The sequence below is a fragment of the Sorex fumeus genome, unplaced genomic scaffold (genome assembly GCF_029834395.1).
Source record: "Sorex fumeus unplaced genomic scaffold, SorFum_2.1 ptg000098l, whole genome shotgun sequence".
NCBI classification, from domain to species: Eukaryota; Metazoa; Chordata; class Mammalia; order Eulipotyphla; family Soricidae; genus Sorex; species Sorex fumeus.
In genome coordinates this window covers 3859900-3882425 of record NW_026606155.1, presented here as the reverse complement: position 1 = coordinate 3882425, position 22526 = coordinate 3859900, and the positions used below count along the sequence as shown (strand labels likewise).

General features: G+C 54.9%; 1 protein-coding gene across 1 annotated transcript in view; it reads right to left on the bottom strand.

Moving 5' to 3' along the window:
* Positions 1-229: 229 nt before the first annotated feature.
* The window catches only part of FBLN5 (fibulin 5), a 74067-nt gene continuing 51770 nt past the window's right edge, over positions 230-22526 (bottom strand). Inside the window, exons 6-11 of the mRNA XM_056133652.1 lie at positions 22137-22253; positions 17561-17680; positions 13366-13488; positions 12230-12356; positions 9506-9701; positions 230-1193 (exon numbers count right to left, since the gene is read on the bottom strand). Coding sequence (XP_055989627.1) covers positions 1032-1193; positions 9506-9701; positions 12230-12356; positions 13366-13488; positions 17561-17680; positions 22137-22253 — 845 coding nt within the window. The 3' untranslated portion in view covers positions 230-1031. The remainder of the gene's footprint in view (positions 1194-9505; positions 9702-12229; positions 12357-13365; positions 13489-17560; positions 17681-22136; positions 22254-22526) is intronic.

Sequence of the window (22526 nt, the reverse complement as noted above, 5' to 3'; positions counted from 1 at the left end):
GGTAGGGCATTTGCCTTGCACGCGGCCAACCCAAGTTTGATTCCCAGCATCCAATATGGTCCCCCGAGCACCTCCAGGGGTAACTCCTGAGTGCAGAGCCAGAAGTAACCCCTGTGCATCGCCGGGTGTGACCCCAAAAGAAAACAAAAACAAAGAGAACTCAACCCGGCCCCAGACACCACATCACCTGTAATGTCAAAATGAACTGAACACAAGCTCTCTTCAAATATTTAATCAGTTTGGAGACCTCTGCCTTCCAACCCAGGGGGGGGTCCAACTTGGAAAGAAAGTACAGTGAAGGGGTCCTCAGAGAGCAAGTTGGCACTGACCAGGAGACTGGGTTGGAGAGAGATAGAGCTGTGTCTCCAGCCTCCAGGAAGAAACTCTACCACTTACTTTTTGTCTGTTTGTTTGTTTGTTATTAAACAGAAACTCCAAATGAACAAGAAAAGATGCAACAGTTATACAGATTTCAGGACGACAAAAACTTCTTTTATGGCTGCAAATACCAGACATAGTTTTGAAATCGACTCTGAAGACACCCCTCCTCACTCCTGCCAGCTTTTCTTTCGACCCCCTTTCTCAGGCAAGAAGCAAACTAGCTAGGCCCGGCGCCCCGAGCTCACGGGGGCCTCGGCAAAGCAGCAGGCAGCAAGAGCCAGGAAGGCAGCGTGGAGGAGGGGGCGAGGCGCGGCCCTTCCCTCCCCCAACCTTGGAACTCGCACTCCAGCGAAGCGAAGCTACTTTCTTGGACCATCTTGGAGATGAGCTACAAGACCCTGGCCCGTGGGGTATGGACGCTCAGGGTGCCCAGGACAAGACATTTTTGGTGGCTGCCATGGAGGGGCTGGGGGCAGACACGCGCCAGGTGACGGGGGTCAGCACGACATCGGGCGGGCCAGGCCCTGGGCCGCCTCCTCGGGAGACACTCAGCAGGAAAGGCGCTCGGCATCCGCTCCTCTGCTCCTCTGCTGTCCCCGCGGCGGGCTGTGACAGGCGCTGTCGGCGGCAGCGGTGGCGACGGCCGGGGCTCAGAACGGGTACTGCGACACGTACACCCGCAGCCGGATGACGGAGCTGCCCCTGAAGTTGATGACGGTGTTGACGGTGATCATTTCCAAGTCCAGCTGCAGCTCCCGCGGACCTTTGATGGGGCGCGTCAGCACCAGGGTGGCGCTGATGGGCCCAGTTTGCTGCAGGCGGGACAGAACGGGGACACGGTGAGGACAAGGCCTGACTCCCAGGAGCCAGGGAGTAGCCCTCCACCCCTACGCCCCACCCCAGTCACACACACACCCCCTGCAGTCACATCGGGAGGGGACTGCAGCTTCCCCAACTTTCTCCTGAATGGGAGGTTGGGTGGTCTGACCATCACACCCCTCCCCCCCCACACACACACAGACTCCACCAGGCCACTGTCCCTAGCCCACTGGAGTCAGACTGGCATCCCCTGGGTTTACCCACATGCCCCCTTGCTCTTCCTTGCCACCCTATTCTCCGGGTCCTACCTGAAACATTACTTCCTCTCTGAGCACCCCCAAACTGATGGGGGGGGAGATTCCCCAGGGTCCCCCAGACACTGCATCTATTCCCACGTACCATATCCACCCTGCTGACGTCCTCCCCCTCCAGTCCACAGTCAGATGTGGGTCCACAGGTGTGGGTGTGAGAGGGTTGCAAACCATAGGTCTACACTCCTCCAGGGCCATGTCTGATACCTCAGTCCCCACCAGGCACTGAGCACTGGAAACGCAGCAGCTGGGGGCAGGGACACCACCCGCAGGTGCTCGGTGAGTATCTGGGGAATTGCCGCACCTGGAGGCACTGGGGGCTACTCCCAGCACTGGGGGCTTCGCAGTTCCAGGGACCAAACCTGGGGCCCCTGCAAGGCAGGCCCCAGCCATCTGTACCATCTCCACGGTCCTACCAGAGAATTTGTCTTGAGCCATGAATTGATAACTGCAACTCAGATTGTCAGTTCCGCTCATCTCTAAGAGTTACCTAGTAAGCAGCCTCCAAAGTACCTGAGCTTCCCGGGGGCAGTGCGAGGGGGTGAGTCCAACAGAGCTCACAGGCTCTGCGCTTGGGAGCTGCTCCTGGCAGTGCTCAAGGCACCATGGGGGACCAGGGACTTGGACTCTAGCATGCAAAGTGGGCACGCCAGCCCTTTGAGCTTTCTCCCTCGCCGGGACACGAGTTTTACAAGGAAGGGATTCTAGGAGTCCATTCCAAGATGTGTGTGTGTGTGTGTGTGTGTGTGTGTGTGTGTGTGTGTGTGTGTGTCTGGAAGCAGGAGGGGGCATACGGCGGGGAGGTGAGGGGATAGTTTACCAGCCCCAGGGTTCCCCCACATAGGGCCCTGGTGAGAGCTCCATCTAGACCCAGGCCCCACCCCCACCCCCACCCCCAACATTGCAGACAGACAAATAACTTTATTTCTCCGTCTCTGGAGCTTTCCTCAAGCTTCCTAGAGAACCCGACATCCCTCAAAGATACACACACTAAGTTCATGTTCCTCCAATGGAGCAGAAAACATGCCTCGCACATGCAAGGCCCTGAGTCCAACCCCCAGCACTCCATGACTCCCCCCCACACACACACCGGCCCTCACCACCACAGCCAAAGGCCACCAGCCCAAGCCCCAGGTGCCACACAGGCTCCAGCTCTGCCAAAAGTGACCCACAGAAGGGACACAAAACAAAACAGAACCAAACAAAGACCCAGAAATGCCTGGTGCCTTAGACCGTGGGCCATGCAGCAGGAAGAAGGGGGTTTCTGGGCCCCCACTTCACGCCTCTGAAACTGGGATTTGGAGCTTGTCACAGTCTTGAACACAAGAACAAGGGAAGAGCGCTGGATTTTTGCAAAGAACAGGTCCTTGGAGCCACAAAATAGGTGTTCCATCATGCCCCCATCTCACACAGCAGCAAGCAGGGGAGGGGACCAGCGGTGATCACTCATTACTTAGGGTCATTCGGCTAAGGGGGCAGACCCAAGGGAGGCCGTTCACAAGCTCCTACGCCCCCAACCCCTGGGCCTTTCTCCCTCCTGTGGGGTGTGTTACCCCATCTCCCTGGCATGGCCTTTCTGGAGAGGTACCACGGGCAGACACTGAGGGCCACGAGCTGCTTCTCTGCTGCCCAGAATCAGGAAGCCCCGACACAGCCAGAGAAGGAGTTTGTGGAAAGCTGTACCAGGTGTTTTTTCTGTCCCTGCTGGGATGGCTCCCCATAAAGATCTTTCCAGGCCCACGAGGAGCCAGTGTGTCAAGGGCAGGGCTGGGGACCTGTCCCAGAGCCATACCAGCTGCAGCTTCCTCTTGGCATCCGTCCCCTCCATTCCCGTCAGCAGCAGAGAAACTGCCACCTCCTCGGCCAGGGGACCGTGTGTGCGCACTTCCTTGTCACCTCTTGCAAAACCTCAGCGCCCTGGGGCCAGGTCTGCAGAGAGTCGGGGCACACGGGGAAGTGCCCAGGGCATTTACAGCTACAAATACCTCACTGGCCTTCCTGTTTGTGTGGGCAAAGGCCAAGGGTGTGCAGAGAGCTCTGGGAAGGGAGAGCCCAGGAAAGGGAGGAACGCTTCAGCTTCTATTTTGTTTTGAAATGTCCTAGTCTCCGTCTGGGGAACATACTCGGTTTGGGGGGCTACTCTCAGGTCCGGGCTGTGGGCGTTGATCCCAGTGTGCCCAGGGGACAGTCCAGTGTCCAGGCCGAATCCTGGCCTCCTGCATGCAATGAGCTCAGACTGCCGCCTTTCTAGCCAGACTGCAAAACCTTGTGACCGTGGATGTCCCTGGTGAAGCCTCCAGAATGGAAGAGAAGCGTCACCCCACCTACTCGAAGTTACCATGGAGATCAAGCCAGTGCGCCCCCCCCACCCCCCTGCCACGCGAACCCTTCAGTCAGCTCTGCAGTTCCCTTGGGAGTGGGGGAGGGTACACACTCAGGAGGCTGAGGACAGCCACTCCTCTCTGCACTGGTTTTATTTATTCATTTTGTTTTGTTTTGAGGCCCCCCTGCGGTGTTCATGGGCCCCTCTTGACTCTGTACCTGGAAGTGCCCAGGAAACCGGGCAGTGTTGGGGACCAAGACTGGGTCTTCTGCATGCCAGGCTGTGCCCAGGAAACCGGGCAGGGCTGGGGACCGAGCCTGGGCCTTCTGCATGCACTCAGTTTTCTGAGCCTCTCCCGGCTGCCCTCTCACTAGGAGTTAGGGCAGAGTCAGAGTATTAGTAAAATAAGCCTCAGGGAGCCTCTAGTATTTGGCGGCTGGAGTGGTCATTGGTGCAACATGGTAACAATGGTGATGGTGGTTATGGTGGTGGGGTGATGGTGGAGGTGGTTGTGGTGATCACAGTGATTGTGGTTGTGGTGATGGTTAGGAGGGTGATTGTGAGGGGGACTGTGGTGGTGATGGCAGTGGTGATGCCAGGCGTTTTCCCTGCTCTTTCTGCCATCTCTGAGTTCCCGTAAGGAGGTGAAGGACACCCCAGCACGGGGCGGGCACAGCTCTTGAACCATGCTCCCAGCCACCATTCTGCACGCCCCCATTCTCTCATGTGTAGGGACCATCCTGCCACACTCAGTCCCTGGCCAACGTGTGTGTGGTTCTTTGTGTTCCTCCCACGTCGGCTTCCGCAAGGGCAGAAGCACATCTCGTTTGCGCCTGACTCAGAGCCACATGCTTTGTGGTCTCAGCCGCGCTCCTGCCGGAAGGGAGAGTGGCCGAGAGTGCCAAGTGGAGGAGGCTGCCGGCACCCCGCCCGGCCCTCCCCCCACACCTGGGTCCGGCTGGCCCTGCGCCTACACACTTGCTGCTCCGGATCGACCGTGGATGGCGTGGTCTGACGTGTGGCCAGCAGCCAGTCAGCTTCCCTTTCCCTCACCACCTGATCGCCATGGGTCAGGGGGTCAGTGTACTTTGGCACAGTCTGAACCCCCTGGCCTGGATCCTTCTTCTGGCCCTCACTGCGTTTCTGAGTCGACCAGCTAAAGTAATCAGCGGCCCTCAGTCTGGGGTTCAGTGTGAACTAGAGTCCCGACAGGGTGTGTGTGTGTGTGTGTGTGTGTGTGTGTGTGTGTGTGTACGGTCTGTGTGTGCATATGTGCTTGTGTGCACGTGTGTGCATGGTATATATACATACATATATGTGTGTGGCATGTTCATGGCATGTGCACTTGCATGGATGTGTTTGTGTGGATGGGGTGTGTATGCGGGTGCACGTGGGTATGTGGTAACATACGCATGGGATATGGGTGGTGTATATCACAGCCCGTGTACATATCTGGGCCTGCATGTGCTCTCATAGATATGCACGTGTGCACGTGTGTGCATTATGAGTAGATGGTGGTCGTGTGTGTGTCAGGGCGGGCCCTTGGCCTGCCAGGTGAGATGAGGTTCTGCCCACGGGCTTGGGGGAAAATCAGCGACCCTTGGAGGCAGGAGGCCTGGGAGACCTGAGTAGCCACACAGCCCCTGCACCAGGATGCCCTGTCCCTCAAACAGCACTGCCAACCTCTCCAGGGCCCAGAAGCTGGCAGCGGCCACAGTGGTGAGATCAGCACACTCAGTAGAAAGTCTGCTAAGGCTCTGGATGCCAGCTGCGCCAACTGGACACTGAAGCAGGTGTCTGCTGTCATTCCGATTTCTGCTGAGCCCCCCAAACTCAGGGAATCGGGGGAATACCGACCCCCATTAAGAGACCCACGAGCCATGTCGCCCATGTGGCATAGGCTGCCTGGCCGGGAGCCTGCTCTGCGACCTCTCAGGCCAGGCCCCCTTGCTGCTCTGGGCCTCAGCTGGGGGTGGTCCTGCGGGGGCTGTTGTGACATGGGGTTGGGGAGAACACCCGCAGGGTTTGCCGCTCCACCCTCCGGGGCAGGCTGTTGTTCATATTGGTCTTGCAAAGTGGGAGCCCAAGATTGGATCTCCTTGGCCCACCCCAGGAAATGGCCAGGCACCGTCCTCTGGACATCTCCAAAGAGCCCACAAGGATCCAGGTAACAGCAAGAACATTGGGGTTGAGCCCCAGAAAGAGCCCCGAAATCTGCTTTCAAATAGCACAATCAAGAAGATCCCCATTCCCGGTCCCCTTGGACCCTCTGTACTGCAACCTCCGAGGCAACATGGTCACTTAGGGCAAGAGAGGAGGCAGGACATCCGGGCTGGTAGGGGAAGGGGCAGGTGGTCCCAGCCTGGCAGGGGAGGGCAAGCTACTTTGCTGAGGAATTGCTGGAAGTTCCCTTGCTCACGAGCTAGGGCGTTGCTATGGAAGAATGAGATGGTGCAATAGTAACTGCTGGAATCCTGTGGGGACCAGATGGGGGTCAGCATGAGGGGTCCCCCTAAGAGCTCACACTTGAGGTGTACAGATTGGAGACAGTAGGGAGAGAAAAAGGAAGTTATTGAATGCTACATCCCTGCCAAATCCCACTTATCTGATGGTTAAAGAGGGAAGGGAGAAGGGGAGGGAGAGGAGAGAGGGGGAGGGAGAGAGGGAGAGAGAGAAGGAGAGAGGGAGAGAGAGAGAGATTTCTGTGTTCCAGGCACTGGGCTAAGCAGATGATCTCCTCTAATTCTCGAGTAAGAACTATTATTATCCCCTCTTTACAGATAAGGAAGTCAGGCTCAGAGAGGCTAATATGCCCAAGGTTGCACAGCCTATAGGCTACAGTGTGCCACCCCCAGCCTGGCTCTCGCACCCTTCCAAAGGACCATGGGTGGCCTGGTAGGGCGGGCACTGCAGCAGTGAAAGCCCTCCCTTGTAAGGCAGATGTCTGTCTGTAAGGCAGAGACTTTACAAGGTCATCACTGCCCGTGTTCCTCTTCCAAGATCTCTGCAGAAGACACCACCCGTCCCCGAGTACCTCTGCTGCCCCTCCCCCTGGCACCCCGATATTCTGCCCCTGAAGTACTAAAGAATTCAAGCCCTTCTCATGCTCCCAGAGGCTCAGGTATACTCCGCCCGCCCGGCGGTGACCCTCCGCCCTCGAGGGTCCACTGGCCTTCTCGACAAGTACCCAAGGACACTTCTGTAATGGGGCATTTTGCCACCTATAGGACATTGTCCTCCCATCCCCTGCTGGGGGCCTCTCCAGAGGTCAGCCTCAGGGGAACATCTGGCTGAAGGGGGTTTCAGGGGTGGATCCTGATGAGTGAAATCTTGCCAAGACAAAACCACCCTCTGTCCCTCTTCATTCTCTTGGGGGAGAGGGGGACACACAGAAGCAGATGCTAACAGAGGTGGCATTTTAAACTCCCAGGAGGGGCTCTGTGCCCGAGGACTGGCACCGACAGTGTCCAGATATAAATGAACTTCAGTGCACAGAAGCACACAGATGTGGGAGCTGGGGCTGAGGAGTTTGGGGGAGTTCTTCCCATACTCATTCATCTTCTTCCAAAGCTCATATCCATCCCGTCCCCCAAATAGCTAAAGCAGTTCTTTGGGAAAAGAAGACGGGAGGCATCACTTCCCCCAACTTCAAACACTACCACAAAGCGGGAGTCTTTAAAACAGCACGCTGCACTGGAATAAAGACAGACCCACAGATCAATGAAATAGACTTGAATATCCTGAGACAGAACCTCAGGTATCTGACCAGTTGATCTTCGATAGAGAACAGAAAGTATGAAGTGGTGCCAGGAAAGCCTCTTCAGCAAGTGGTGCTGGGAAAACTGGTCAGCTACATTAAAAAAAAAAAAAAAGAACTCAGATCTCTGTCTAAGCCATGTACAGACACCAAATCCTCTGATCCACTGCTCCATTGTCTAGGCTGGTGTGGGACCTGGTCCTTAAGGGTCTTGGGCAAAAGCACGTGACCAAGGACACATGCAGGGAGGATTGTGTCCTCTGGTCTCACTGCGGCTGCTGAAAGTGTCCAGTTTTCAGAGTCCCTGGTCTCGAAAGAGTCTACAGGAAACAGGAAGCAGGAGTAAAAAGCTGAGGGGTCTGGGCCATTCACAGTGCCACCAAGTGCCACAGTTGCCACTTAGTGGCGACTTATTGCCACTAAGCTACCCTGGTCCTGTCCATCTGCCCACACTGCCCCACCAGAACCCTGGCTCGCCCCTTTCTGAGTCTGATACAAATGCATTCAGACCCCTGGGGGTATCGGGCTGAGTCATGGCTCCCGAGAGACCGGAGATCTGGAACTGGTGAGTGTCGCTGGATGAAGAAACTGGCTCTTTGCAGTGAGGCTGAATGGGAGAGATTATCCTGGATTGCTTGGGTGGAGGCTAAAGCCAAGCCCTAATGTCAGGGCAAGGAGGAGGAATTTGATATACACAGGGAGCGGGAGGCAAAGGCTGGAGGGATGTGGCCCAAAGTCAAGAAATGCTGGCCGCCACCAGAAGCTGGAAGGAGTGAGGAGAGGATTTTCCCCAGAGTCAGGGGGTAGGGGGCAGAGGGGGGGGGGCAGGAGCGAGGGGTTTGGGGGGGGCAGAGAACAGTTTGCCAACACCTTGATTTCAGCTCAGGGAAAATGGCTTCAGACTTTTGGCTTCAGAGCTGTGCAGAGTAAATTTCTGTTGCCTTAAACCACCAGTGAGCCGTAATTCCTTACAGCCGTGGCAGAAACTGATACATCAGACCTTCCTCCACCACCATTTTCTGAAATAGAGTCTCTGCAGAGGAAGCTCTTGGAATCCACTTGTTGGACAGGTGCCCAAACGAAGGCTGAAATGGGGAAAAACATCCCTGTGAAGCCAGTCCTCTCTGAAGAGGCGTGAGCACCCAGGAGGTGGCCAGGATGCAGCTCAGATATGACCACAAAGTGTGAGTGTGTATGTGTGTGTGTGTGTGTGTGTGTGTGTGTGAGAGAGAGAGAGAGAGAGAGAGAGAGAGAGAGAAAGAGAGAAAGAGAGAGAGAGAGAGTGTGTCTGCAAGATACAAATAAGTGAACAGATTTCAGGATGCAGCAGCTATGACTGTTTGCTAAGCCAGGAATTCTCCAACTAGGCTTTCTATAACGATGGAAATGTTCTCTGAACTGGGGCAGCCACCAAACTCGTGACATGTGGCTGGGACAATGGGCATACCTAATTCTGAATCTTATTTCATTTCAGTTGGGATCTAAAGGGCCACCGCGGCCAGATGGTGGAATGAGGCAGGCAGGGTGCAGACCTGTGAGTCTCTACCTTCTTGCACCTTCAGAACCATGAGAGCAGGGATTAGAGGCTGGTTTGTTGACTACTGAAAACTGTTTCTAGAAGAGCACAGGAGAATGCTCTTGGTAAATAATGGTCTCATGAGTGGGTGGATGCCTGGGGGCACCTTTCACCCAGGGGGAAGGACACCTGGTTCCTGTGATAAAGTCTCTGGGCTCAGGTGAGTCTCCTGAGGTTCAGAGAAAAGCAGCTTCCCCAAGGTCACCCCAAAAACAATGGGATCCAGAAGCTTGGACACCTGCCTCCCCACACCTCCCCAATTCTCCACTCACTCCTGTCTCACCCGGTGGGGTCCTCCTAAACTTCTTTATTTGTAAGCCCCCGTCACCTCGTCTTACCCGCATATAGAACTCTCTGCCTTCATTCCCAGACTTGATCTGGAAAATGTAGTAGGCCCCAGGGTAGCGGGTGGTGGCTTGCATTTGGAAGATGTCAGCAGGAACAGAGCGATCGGACACCACATCCATGTCCCGGTACAAGATGGTGAAGGGCTGGTCTCTACAGCCGGGGTTCTCGGCGGGACACATACAGCGGCTGCAGGGAAGGAACACGGGGTGAGAGCTCAGCCAGCCCTTCCCAGAGGCTGGTTGTCCTTGCCCTGAAAGTCCTCAGAAGGAGTTCGCCCCATCACATGCTATCACCTGTGAAGGGTGTCGCTTCTGTCTCAGTATCTGCCCTATAAAAGATACACCTTTATAGCATCTAAGTACTGAACTTTTAGGCCCACTTTACTCCCAGCTCCCATATAAAAAGTCTTGGGCATGTAGGTCCAAGAGCTTCATCTCCTAGAGAATGGCCTCTCCCCACCAAGCAGACAGGATAAGCCTTGAGCATTTGTGAAGGCACTTTGCATCTGTCCTGCAGTCTGTAATAAAATGTGCCATTGGTCTCCCAGCCCGCTTGTGTACTGACTCACTTCATTAACAGATGCTGGAAGTGAGAAGAGGCATTCAATGGGCAGGGCTTGGCTGGCCCTTTTGTATGCTCAACTGCATTGAGTCAGGACACATAACTGAAACTTTTCGTCTGACATGCCAGAACTTAGAATTCATTCTGTCTAAAAAGACACGACATTTGGAATGGCAATGATCAGTGAGACCTTGACCTCAAACTGTTCAATTTCCTATTGAAGAAATAAATCATGGACACAGATATCTGATTCCGAGCAGCTCACCAAAAATGCCAGCAAGAGAACTGTCCTAACAAAGAAACCTGAGGCACTTCTTACTATGAAAGCATGAGGCCTCTTGATTTATCCCCCATCACCCCACTTATGCCCAGTCCCTTGTCCTGCTGGGGTCAGAATTCACAATAGGACGAAGACTTCTGTTGATCTGTGCCTGGGTGTCCAGAACTGGGGCTCAGACTTGGCTACTTGTATCTTTAAAGCCTCTGGGTGGGTGTTCTGACTCCAGTCTTTCCTCATCCTCTCCATCGTCTATGTTGCACTGCCTTTGAGGATCTCTGTGGTGGCCTCTGACCAGTGTGCCCCCCCAATTCATAATGTGGGGCCATCGTGCCTTGTCAATTTCCAGACTCCGCCCAGTCCTCAGGGGGCGTGGCCTCTGTCAATTCCTCGATCTCTGCCCAGACATCAGTGGGCGTGGCCTCGGTCAATTTCCTTAACTCCGCCCAGACCTCAGGGGGCGTGGCCTCTGTCAATTCCTCTAACTGCCCAGCCCTCCGGGGGCGTGGCCTCTGTCAATTTCCCTAACTTCACCCAGCCCTCAGGGGGCGTGGCCTCTGTCAATTCCTCTAACTCCTAGCAGCCTCCTCTCATTGCTACAGCTACACCAACTCCGAAGACACAAGGGGTCGCTCCTGTTTGCAGCCTTCATTCACATTTTTCCCACCACGCACTGTTGGCATCCCCCAACTCCAGCCCCCAGTGACCTTTCCGCGGAGGCATTTTCAGCTATGCCCTGTCTAGATTGGGTTCGACTTTCTCTCCCGCCTTTTGAGTATCTGCTTCCTCTCATGCGCCTTGATGGTGTATTCACAACTCTTCTCCACTCACAGCAGAGCAAGAACCACGGTGCCTGGCCCAGAGTCTGACAAACCACGGAGCACAATGGTCACCAAATAAGCAAATATGCAAAAATAATTTTCAAAATTTTGCACTCTCAGGCTGCATCCAAAGAGCCAAGTCAAATGTCTCTGGTGCAAAAATGGACCCATAAAATATCACATGCCACAGAGAATTGTCTCCTGAAGGAGAACTGAGGAGGGAGTGATGGCTCCCAGCTGTAGAGGATCACAAACAGCAGGGAGAGTGGCACTGCACTGAGTCTGAGCCAGTGAAATGGCCTGAAAGGGCGGTTTCCATGTGGCAGGAAATGTCTGAAGCACAGAAGGCAGGAACTCAGCACCTCTCATGGGTCAAGATGAGAGCAAGTCGCAGCTGGGTTGCAGGAATGCAGGACACCTGAACAAGGTCGATTTAATTTGCTAATATGTATTAAATGGGGTTATTTAATGAAAAACACGGACCATCACCACCTCCATGACCAGCTTAGAAAAAGCTAGTCCGAGAGTGGACTCGGAGCTCTGAAGAATTATCTGTAGTCCCAGTTGTTCACGGAAAGGCAGGACTTGACACCATCCAGGCCCACGGAATCAGCATCTTCCAGGGCTGAGTGAAGTGTGTGTGTGTGGAGGGGGGGTGTGTGCTATACACCATCACCATGATGCTTGAGAAGCTCGAATCTAAGTTCTCACGTGTCCAGGACAAAAGCGTGGAAGGGAAAGGAGGTTTGTGAGGCTGCTTCTCCTCCCAATTAGCTGGCAAGAATGCCTCCCTCCAGCTCTGGGCAGAGAACAGGGGGTGTGTGTACATGTGTGCATGACTGTGAACATGCATGTGTGCGTGCATGCGTGTGCACGTACCTGTGTCTATGTGTATTCGTGCACAGCTGGTAGCAGGTGAGGTCTCCCCCTTCCTGGACAGGAGTTGCCAGGATGCCCACAATTCAATCTCTTTGATCCCATACTATAACGACCTCCACCAGGTCCTCCCCACACACACACACTGCCCACTCCCCCGGGGCAGCCCCCTGACTCACTTGTCGTTCATGCGCAGATACGGTTCCTCACAGCGGACGGGGTCAATGCACTTGAAGCTTCCCTGCAGATTGTAGCAAGTCTGCTGCAGGTTGCAGGTGTGGTTCCTGTGTTCGCACTCATTGATGTCTGAAACACAGGGGAGATGCAAGGTTGAGGCAGGGGCGCTGTCCAGGTCAGGGGCTATGTGAGGAGCAGGGTGTGTGTGTGTGTGTGTGTGTGTGTGTGTGTGTGTGTGTGTGTGTGTGTGTGCTGGCTCTGACTCCTGAGTTGAGCCAGCCAGCCACAGTGCCTACTGGGTCCTGGGCATGTGCTGTCTAAGTGACATGGGGGCCACATGCACCCCGGAGGCTGAATGCCAGAGAAGAAAGCAGCTGGTCCCAGGTAGCAGGTTGAGATTGAGGACCTACCGAATGAGAGGTGACACTCTGGAACGTGCCTTCCTAGCGGGCATCTCCTGTTCCCTCTTACTCTGTGCACGAGACCCCTAGAAAATCTGAAGGCTACATCTGGTTCCCACACTGATCTATGCCCTGACGCTGCCATGGTGAAGGGTGGCTCCAAGAGTTGGAGGTCATAGGTCAGCATCGGTCTCCCCATTGGCCCTCGTCGGCGGAATGGCTGAACGGATGACCTGAACAAGTGTACTTCATTCACAGCTTGCGGTGCTGGCCCTCTGCGGGATAGGGGGTGAGAACTCCACACAGTGATGGACAAGGGCTGACCATTTAGCCTTTGGGACAGTGTGGACAGTTACCTGGGCCGGGCAGACCTGAGCAGGACAGAGCTTAGGCTCTTGTGACTGCAAGGTGGAGGAGGTGGGGGTTATAGTCCCCCCCCGGGCTGGGTCAATGGGGTCTGTTGCTGAAGTGGGAATGTCTGTGTCCTCTTAGGAGCCAAAGGACAGTTTTTTTAGGGGGGGGGGTGCAGGGAGCAGAAGGCGCCCATTGGATTATCCAGCCCTGGGGTCTACCATTCTGAAGACACCAGCACCCACACAAACCCCACCCCTGCCACTGTCCCAAGGCACACAGGATAACCCCCATCCCTGGGAAGCCAGCCAGGGGACCTCCCCCCCCCCCCGCCCGAGCCAGCCTCTCTCCCCACTTTCCCGCCCACGGCCCACTGCACGGCTTACCCTGGCAGCTTCGGTTGTCCTCCAAGAGGATGTAGCCAGGGGGGCAGGAACAGAAGTAGGTGCCAGGCTGGTTCACACACTCATGCTGACAGAGGAACTCTGAGAAGCTGCACTCATCCATATCTGTGGGAAAGAAGCCACACCGGTCACCCACGATCACAGACTACCCGGGTGGGGGTAGGGGGTGGCAGGAGGGGAGACCCCTCACAGGAGATGGCATTACAGGCAAGACATTGCCTATTTGCTTCTTGAATGCTTCCGGTCACAGAGGGCTCACTACCTCTGAAAGAAACCCTTGGCTCTTTTAGGAGTTCCTGCGGTTAGAGAATTCTTTCCAACTTGATGCTACGTTCTTTCTCCCTCTGACCCCAAGCTCTCTCCCTCTGGATTAGGCCCCTCCACTATGGACTTCCATGGCCTCCAGAGGGGAGTTGGTGGTCTTGGCCGATGGAATATTGATCTTGTCTCTAGCACCCCACTGCCTCTCACCGCACAAATGTACTGGCTTCCAATCACACAATCAGGACCGCAGCAACTGTCCCGATCTGGCCCCCAAATTGAGAGACAGTATTTTCTCTACATACACTCCCGATGTGTATGTAGGGCTGGAATGATAGCACAGCAGGTAGGGCGTTTGCCTTGCACGAGGCCAACCCGGGTTCGATTCCTCTGTCCTTCTCGGAGAGCCCGGCAAGCTACTGAAAGCATCCCGCCCACACGGCAGAGCCTGGAAAGCTCCCCATGGCATATTCGATATGCCAAACACAGTAACAATAAGTCTCACAATGGAGACGTTACTGTTGCCTGCTTGAGCAAATCCACGAACAACGGGAGGACAGTGCTCCAGTGTAGTGCTACACTGCCAACTAAGTGGAAAATATAGACTAGGCCAGGTGGGATGGGCTGGGGTGGGGGTGATGGTAGGTTGATGTCGGTCATAGAAGTCATTGTGTCAAGTGGTCCTTGAGAAAGAAAACTCTGGAGAGACCTGAGGGAGTGGGGTGGTGAGTGCTGGCCTCAGGGTTCGCTGGGGTGCGAGGTGCAGGGGAGGGGACCCCACTCTGGTCGCCTGGGTGGGGCTGTGAAGTGGGCGCCCACTGGCCACAGTGCAGAAGCAGGCATTCCCGAAAATTTGAAACCTCAGCACACAGGGTTTGGCTAGGGCGCCCCTCACCAGACTCTCTCGGTCAGCTTGCCAAAAACAACATGTTTTTCTTTCATTTGTTGTTTCCCGAAAGCTTTTCTCACTTGTTTCCCCCCCGTGACATGTCCTTGGACTGCTCTGTTGCTCTCAGGCCACGGTGGCTGGTCTCCCTGGGTTGGGGGCCCTGCACCCGGCATGGACTTTCGAGTGCTCATCGCCGAGTGTCCCACGTCCCTCCCAGGGGCTGGCAGAACGGTGGTGGGGAGTTGTGGGGGGAAGTGAGGCTGGAAAAGTTCAAGCCAGCTCAGCCTAGGAGCAGTGGTTCTGTCCTGCCTTTCTGCCTCACAGGGTCCCCCACAGCCCAGGTCTCCCGGCCCATGTCAGCACAGCAAGTCTGTATCTGTTCCTGTTTGCTCGGAAATATCTATCTGCCCAGGCCTCCAAGAGATGCAGCAGGAACCAGGAGCTCACTAGGAATCAAGCCCCAAAAAAGATGCTTAAGGTATAATATGAGACTGACACCCAAGGACCGCAGAGACAAAGGCCAGGAGGATCGCGCCACAGTTGGAAGCCTGCCCTGTGAGCTGGGGGAGAAGGCAGCTGGGATAGAGAAGGGATCACTGAGTCAGTGATGGTTGGAGGGATAGTTCGGGATGGGAGATGTGTGCTGAAAGTAGATAAAGGCCCAAACATGATGGCCTCTCAGTATCTGTATTGCAAACCATAATGCCCCAAAATAGAGTGTATGGGGGAAATTGTCTGCTATGGAGGCAGGGGGAGGGAGGATACTGGGGAGATCGGTGGTGACGAATGTGCACTGGTGGAGGGATGGGTGTTTGAACATTGTATGATTGTAACTCAAACATGAAAGCTTGTAACTGTATCTCACAGTGATTCAATTAAAAAACAAAAAGCAAAGTGAGAGTCATACAGGATTCTAACACCCATCCCTCCCAGCACCAATGTCCCCAGCTTCCTTCCTGTCACCAACCCCCCCCCCTTTTGGAATACTTTATGACTGATATCCAATCATGAACAGCTTTGTAATGGTCTATCTCACAATGATTCAATAAAACATTAATAAATAAATAAAATGGAGCTAAGCTCTTGAAAAAAAACACTGTCCTCCCATTGTTCATCGATTTGCTCGAGCAAGCCCAGTAACATCTCTATTTTGAGACTTGCTGTTACTGTGTTTGGCATTGCCGCACGAGCAAGATACTCTCGGTAGCTTGCCAGGCTCTCCAAGAGAGGCTTGAAAAAAACAAAAAAAAGAAAAGAAAAAAAATGAGAGTCAGGTGAACATGGGAGAGAAGCAAGCTCTCTGGAGGGAGCTGGGGGTGGGGTGGGGGGTGGCAACAGAAAAATCCTCGCCAAACCACCACGGCTGTAAACTCAAGGAAATACTGCAGCATTGTTGGATGCTTCCTTTTCGAGAGAGAATCAGCCTGTGATGACCCTGGGATGTCTGCTTGAGTCTCTGAGGCCCACCTATGAGTCATTACTGATGAGTTACTAAGCGAGGGGACAAGGCTCAGGGACCAGCCCAGGAAACCGCCACCCAGCTCTGTCTGCCGCAGGGCCTCCTCAGATCTATGGGGGAGCTGGAAATCCTGAGACAAAGGCCAGCCCCAAAGGCTCAACTTAAGAGTTCCTTGGCTCGACTCCCCAGGGACTTCCCTGGGGCCGAGGCTGAAATCCAGGAAGAAAGTAGCTTTGCACAACTGAGGTTCTTTTATGAACCGATTCTGGGACTGACATTTAATCTCTCTGAGGAGCTCTGTCTTAGATTGGTGCGGTGCAAGGTTTCCCGACTCAGGGGGGCCCCAAGTGACACTGTCGCACAGTCCTGGGCATGGCTGGGTCAGGTGGAGGCAGGATTAGGAGAGGCTCCGTTCTGCAAAGCGGAGTGACTCTCACGCCCCGGGGAGCCCCCACTTACTCTGAAAACCATGGGCCTGTTTCAGTAAATCAGACCACAGTCAGGATGACTGTGGATGGTACCCAAAGTGGGTAGGTATGTTACCACGAAGGAAGGAAGGAAGGAAGGAAGGAAGGAAGGAAGGAAGGAAGGAAGGAAGGGAGATACAAAGCCAGAGAGAGAGAGAGGGGAAGGGAGGAAAGGAAAGACAAATAGGAAAGAAAGAAAGGAAGAAGGAAGGAAGGAAGGAAGGAAGGAAGGAAGGAAGGAAAGAAGGAAGGAAGGATGGATGGAAATACTAAGCAAGATAGAGAGAGGGAGGGAGGAAAGGAAAGATAAATAGGAAAGAAAGGAAGGAAGAAAGAAAAAGAAAGAGAAAGAAAGAAAGAGAAAGGAAGGAAGGAAGGAAGGAAGGAAGGAAGGAAGGAAGGAAGGAAGGAGGAAGGAGGGAAGGACAGGAGGGAGGGAGGGAGGGAGGGAGGGAGGGAGGGAGGGAGGGAAGGAGGGAGGGAAAGAAAGAAGAAAAACAGAAGGATCCATAGATGTTTCAGAGTCGGGAGCTGGGGAGCAAAGGTGAGTAAGAGTCTCCGCCCTCAAGGAGCACCAGAGCAGACACAAGTCTATGGGACGCCCAGGCCCGCTATTGGGGTGGAAATCAGAGCTTCTTAGGCCTGAGCGGGTCTTTATGAAAGCTCTGCTCTGGCTTCCGCTCACTCAGCAGCCCGTCTCCTTTTGTGATGGGGGAACTGAGGAACTGGAAAGAGGGGCTGCCCTCCACTCCGCCCTGCCCTCTACAACATCGCATTCCTCTGGGTCCCCACCCGCTCTACGCAGCAGCTGCGCTGTGTCCTTGCATCTGTGCTGGCACCCACACCCACAGGCGAGTGGACGGGGCTGAGCGGACTCCCCTCCCTCATCTGCCCCATCTCATGCCCCAGGAAGCAGCTCCCCGGGTTTTTCCATGGGGTCCAGTGACAATGGGACGCCCCTTTCAGGAAGCCTGGGCCTGGGCTGGGGTTGATTCCATGGTCTGGGCCTGGAGAGGAAGCACCTGTGAAGGAAGCCCACGACCCCCCCCCCCATCACCCACCCCTCCCCTGTGTCCCTCTTCCAAAGCCAAGGTCATTTACCAGTGCAACGGACACCGTCATCCGCCAGTTCATATCCTGGATCACAGCGGCAGATGAAAGAGCCGTAGGTATTGACGCAGGTCTGCACGCAGGGGTTCTCAGTTGCACACTCGTTCACATCTGCGGAAAGCCAAGGCACGTCACCCCCCGGCCCCCATGGACACGAGCCCCTGAGTACTCAGCAGTGATCCCTGAACACAGAGCTGGGGGAAGCCGGCTATGGAGTAAGCCTGAACACAGCAGATATGGCCCAACCCCACCCCTCCAATTCCCCCCAGGAAGAAGAGGCTGAAGGCCACTCATGTCCCCTCGTGCTTCTAACTGCTGGCCTGTAGATGTGTGCAGTCCAGGAGCCCGCAGGGTGGGAAGTTTGAAGGCCGCTGACTGGCTGCATCCTACCACCTAACCCGTGGCTTTTTTGCTCATACCCACGGATCTTAACGCTTTATGAAAAGGGAAAAATCATCATGACAATGCTAATAACGCTTCTATTTATTACAGCTTTCAATCGAATCGTGCTCCAGCTCCCTCCAAGAGAAAAATCTTTCCTCTGTCCTAACTTTGCTCTGGGGGGTGTTATTCAGGTGCTATTCAGCCTTGGGTGCTGGCCCCATGGAAGGGAGGGGGGCTTAGGAAGGGCACAAATATCTAAGAGATGGGGACCCTTGCTCTCCCTGCCCGGTGAGGACACAGTGATGAGAGAGCCCTGCCAGCACGCCACTAAACCAGCCTTTGATCCTGTACCTCTAGAATCATTAAAAAAAATAGTCCTGGGAGCTGGAGCACAGCAGGTCGGGCATTTGCCTTGCACACGGCCGACCCGGGTTTAATCCCCGGCATCCCATATGGTACCCCAAGCTCTGCCAAGAATAATTCCTGAGCACAGAACAAGGAATAACCCCTGGAAATTGCTGGTGTGATCCAAAAAAAAACAAAAACAAAAACAAACAAACAAACAAAAGAAAATAGTCCTATTGTTGAAGCATTCCCATCTCTCGGTTTTGGTTACAAAGGCCCCTTCTCCGGTGAGCTGTGGGCCCAGTGCCCATTCCCGGGTTCAACAGGAGGAGCGGGGGCCGCACAGGGCCAGGAAAGTTTTTCAGGGGTGACAGTATATTGGCTTGTTTGAGGAGAGTGATGGTTTCCTTCGGGGAGACAAGCATCCAAGCTCCTGAGACCAAAGGCCTTCAAGAGCCATTGTCCTGTGGCTACATGGAAAGTGTCATGTTAAGCGAAATGACTCAGAAAGAAAGGGATAGACATAGAAAGATCGCATTCATCTGGGGAACGTAAAGTAACAAAATAGGAGACTAACGTCCAAGAGTGGCTGAGATTAGTACCAGGAATTTTGCTCCATGGCTTGGAGGCCAGCCACACATGCTAGAGGAAAAGGCAGCTCAGATAGAGAAGGGAGCACCAAATAAAGAGTGTTGGGAGGATCCTCCCAGGATGGGAGAAGCATGCTGAAAGTAGACTATAGACCAAACATGATTGCCACTCAATGCCTCTTTTGCAAACCACAACACCCAAAAGGAGAGAGAGAACAAAAGGGAGTGTCCTGCCACAGAGGCAGAGTGGGATGGGGAGACAGGGGTGGGTGGGAGGGATACTGGGACCCGTGGTGGTGGATAATGGGCACTGGTGGAGGGATGGGTATTTGATCATTGTATAATTGAAACCCAAGCACAAAAATCTGTAAGTCTACAGCTGTACCTCATGGTGTCTCACTAATAAAAATTTTTAAAAATAAAAATAAATAAATAAATAAAGGCTGGGAGATGTACCCCTCAGTGAACAACGGCATTGGCGGACTGAAACACAAGCCCGCCTCTTTCCACGATGCTCAAGAATCTGTGGGAGATGAGGAGGGTGGATTCCCCATCAGGGGCCCAGCAGACACTCCGGGTGACCCTTGACCAGCTGGGCTGGCAGTTCCACGTGAGGCCCCAGCAGACTACAGGGAAGCGCCCGGCTGTGCTCAGGCCCCTCTGGGGCTGCACCCAAAACCCGAAGAGCAGGGGGGTGGGGTGGGGTGCTGGGGATAGAAGTGTGGATAGCTCCAGGCTTCACACCCCTGCTATCTTTGCATCCCTACCCCCTGCACTCATTCCTGTCCCTCCAAGGGCCGAGGATTTCTCTGGCACTGCACGGTTGGTGAAGTCTGGGGATGGAAGAAAGGAGCGGCCGCCCCCAGCAACCGGAGCTCCAGCTGAAAGGATGCCTGTGCCCCTCCAAAGTCCGAATAAAGTCCTTAAGACTCAGGATTAGAGGGGCTGGTGTGATAACACAGCGGGTAGGGCGTTTGCCTTGCACGCTGCCAACCCAGGTTCGAATCCCAGCATCCCATATGGTCCCTTGAGCACCATCAGGGATGGTTCCTGAGTGCAGAATCAGGAGTAACCCCTGTGCATCGCCGGGTGTGACCCCAAAAAGCAAGAAAAAAAAACACAATGAAAATTTGGGGCTGGAGCGATAATACAGTGGGTAAGGCATTTGCCTTGCACGCGGGTGACCAGGGTTCGATTCGCAGCATCCCATATGGTCCCCCGAGCACTGCCAGGAGTCATTCCTGAGTGCAGAGCCAAGAGTAACCCCTGTGCATTGCCAGGTGTGACCCCCCCCCCCAAAGAAAAGCAAACAAAAGGGAAAAAAAGACTCAGGATTAGAGACCAGAGTGTTTTCAGAAAGGCTTTCCCTTGAGAAGCTTTGCCGGAAGGGAAAGGCTAATCCCCTCCCGCAAAAGTCCTGCCCCCTGGGGTGCTTTCTTGCCAGTTCTGGGTGCCACAAGGAGGGATTCTGGGTCCTCCGGAAGCAGAGGGCATCTCCTCTCCCAACCTGCAGCTTTGCCAAGAGAGGACGGCGGCTCCCGGGCCTTAACTCACCAGCTACCACCCAGCCCCTCTGGCCAAGTCGCTTCACCTTTCTGAGCCTCCTTATCTGCCCTCTGGGAAGCTAAGCCTCTCTGAGCCCGCCTTCCTCTTGTTGGGGTTCAGGGAGATGAACAGAGGACGAAGGATGTTGGAGGGCTGGGGAAAGTGGGGGCATCCGTCCCCTGCGGCTCTTTCAGGCTTTGCTGATGCAATCTGGGGTGTGGGGGGGGGGCGGTATGCACTGGCCAGGCCCAGACACCGGCCCTGCCACAGAACTGGCACCATGAGTATTATCTGCCCCGTTGGTGCTGAATGACACAGGGCACTTTGGCTGCACTGCGCACGGCTGTTCTTGGGAGGAACTGGGTACACTTGGCCAGCCACGGGGGTGTGGGGTGGGGGGAGGTAGCAGGGTGGCACAGAGAAGCCCAAATTGGCCCTAAGCCGCTGACGACTGTCGAGAGAGCGCCTGGCGCCTGCTCCCAGCAGCGGGTGGGCAGGAAGGGGCCTGCCCTATCAGCTCTCCTAATCTCCAGCTCCCGAGCCAAGGGCACGCCGGGCCTTGGCGCAGGGCACCTGGCAGAGGCTTCTGGGTACAATGGGCAGGACCAGTTCGGGAGGAGAAACTTAGAAAGTCAAGCGGCTGGGAGCAGACTCCTGAGCGTGGATGGCTTCCTGTTTACCCGGTGAGGTTGATACCATCAGACTAGTGGAGACGTCAGACCCATGACCGCTGGGGCCGCCCGCCAGGCCGTCAACGGTGTGACAAGGAAAGGGACCCTGGGAGGCCAGGGCGGGCCCCAGACAAAGGCCTCATTCTGAGGCCTGGAGGCCCAGGCAGGGGGTGGCGGGCCAGAGGCCGGGGTGGGGTAATGTTTGCGCTAATTCACGGGCTCTGGAGGGCCCTGCCACTTCCTGGGCAGAAGATGCCTTCCTGGGCACCCTGAGAGAGGCATGGGACTCCTCTGACTTGTCTGTTTTCTCCTATCTCTGAGCTAGGGGAACAGAAAAACTTATTGAAGAGGAGAAGAGAAAGAGACTTAGCAAAGCAGTAAGTAACACTCCTTAAAAGCACCACAGTGGGGCTGGAGCGATAACACAGTGAATAGGGCATTTGCCTTGCACGTGGTCAACCCAGGTTCGGTTTCCAGCATCCCATATGGTTCCCTGAGCACCACCAGGAGTAATTCCTGAGTGTAGAGCTAGGAGTAACCCCTGAGCATTGCCGGGTGTGATCCAAAAAGCAAAAAAAAAAAAAAAAAAAAAAGCACCACAGCAAAATCAGAAAAGATTTCAGGTGCAGCCTTGGGTGGGGAAGGTTGCAGGCCAGTAGGGGGCGCTACCACCAGCAGCTGACTCTGCTAAGGTACCTCCTGGTGCAGGTTTGTGAGAACTTTCTCTGGGGACCCCAGCTGGAGCCCTTCCTGGTATCCCCCTCTTCAGGCCTCAGGAACTGGAGTCGGGCCATGGGAGAGACAAGAAGCTTCTGAGTAGCCTTGAAATCCAGCAAGGGGACAGAGGATACGCCTCTGTCCCCAGGGCTCTGGGGGACAGGGTTCCCAGGACCCCCATTCCCATCTCGGGTTTCTGGAAGCCAAGGGGTGGGGGGTATGCAGGGACAAGGGGCCACAATCCACGTCCACAAACTCATTTCCCAGCGACGCAGGCTGGTAGCTGGGACTCAAGGTGTCACTCACGGCACATACCTTGGCAAGACCTTCCATCCTCGTTGAGAGTGAAGCCGGGGTTGCAGGTGCAGGAGTAGGAGCCGGGAACGTTCGCGCACAACTGCTGGCAGTAGCCGTAGCGACATTCATCAATGTCTAGGGACAGAGAGGCAACTGGGTGAGAGGATTCCTCCCCTCATTGAGGCCACCCCCAACCTCCTCACTGAAGTGGGACCAGGCTGAGAGGGCTAGCACAGGCTCCCCCAGAGTTGACCCTGGGTTCCTGCTTAGGACAATGAAGCCCCCAAGGAATGTCAAGCTGTTGCGTGCATACCAGGACTCTTTCTTCTGCGACCCCATTAAAAGGACACATCAGTCAGTGGGTTCACCTTGCTTGAGCTCTACTATGCCTGGGAAGGGCCAGCGATG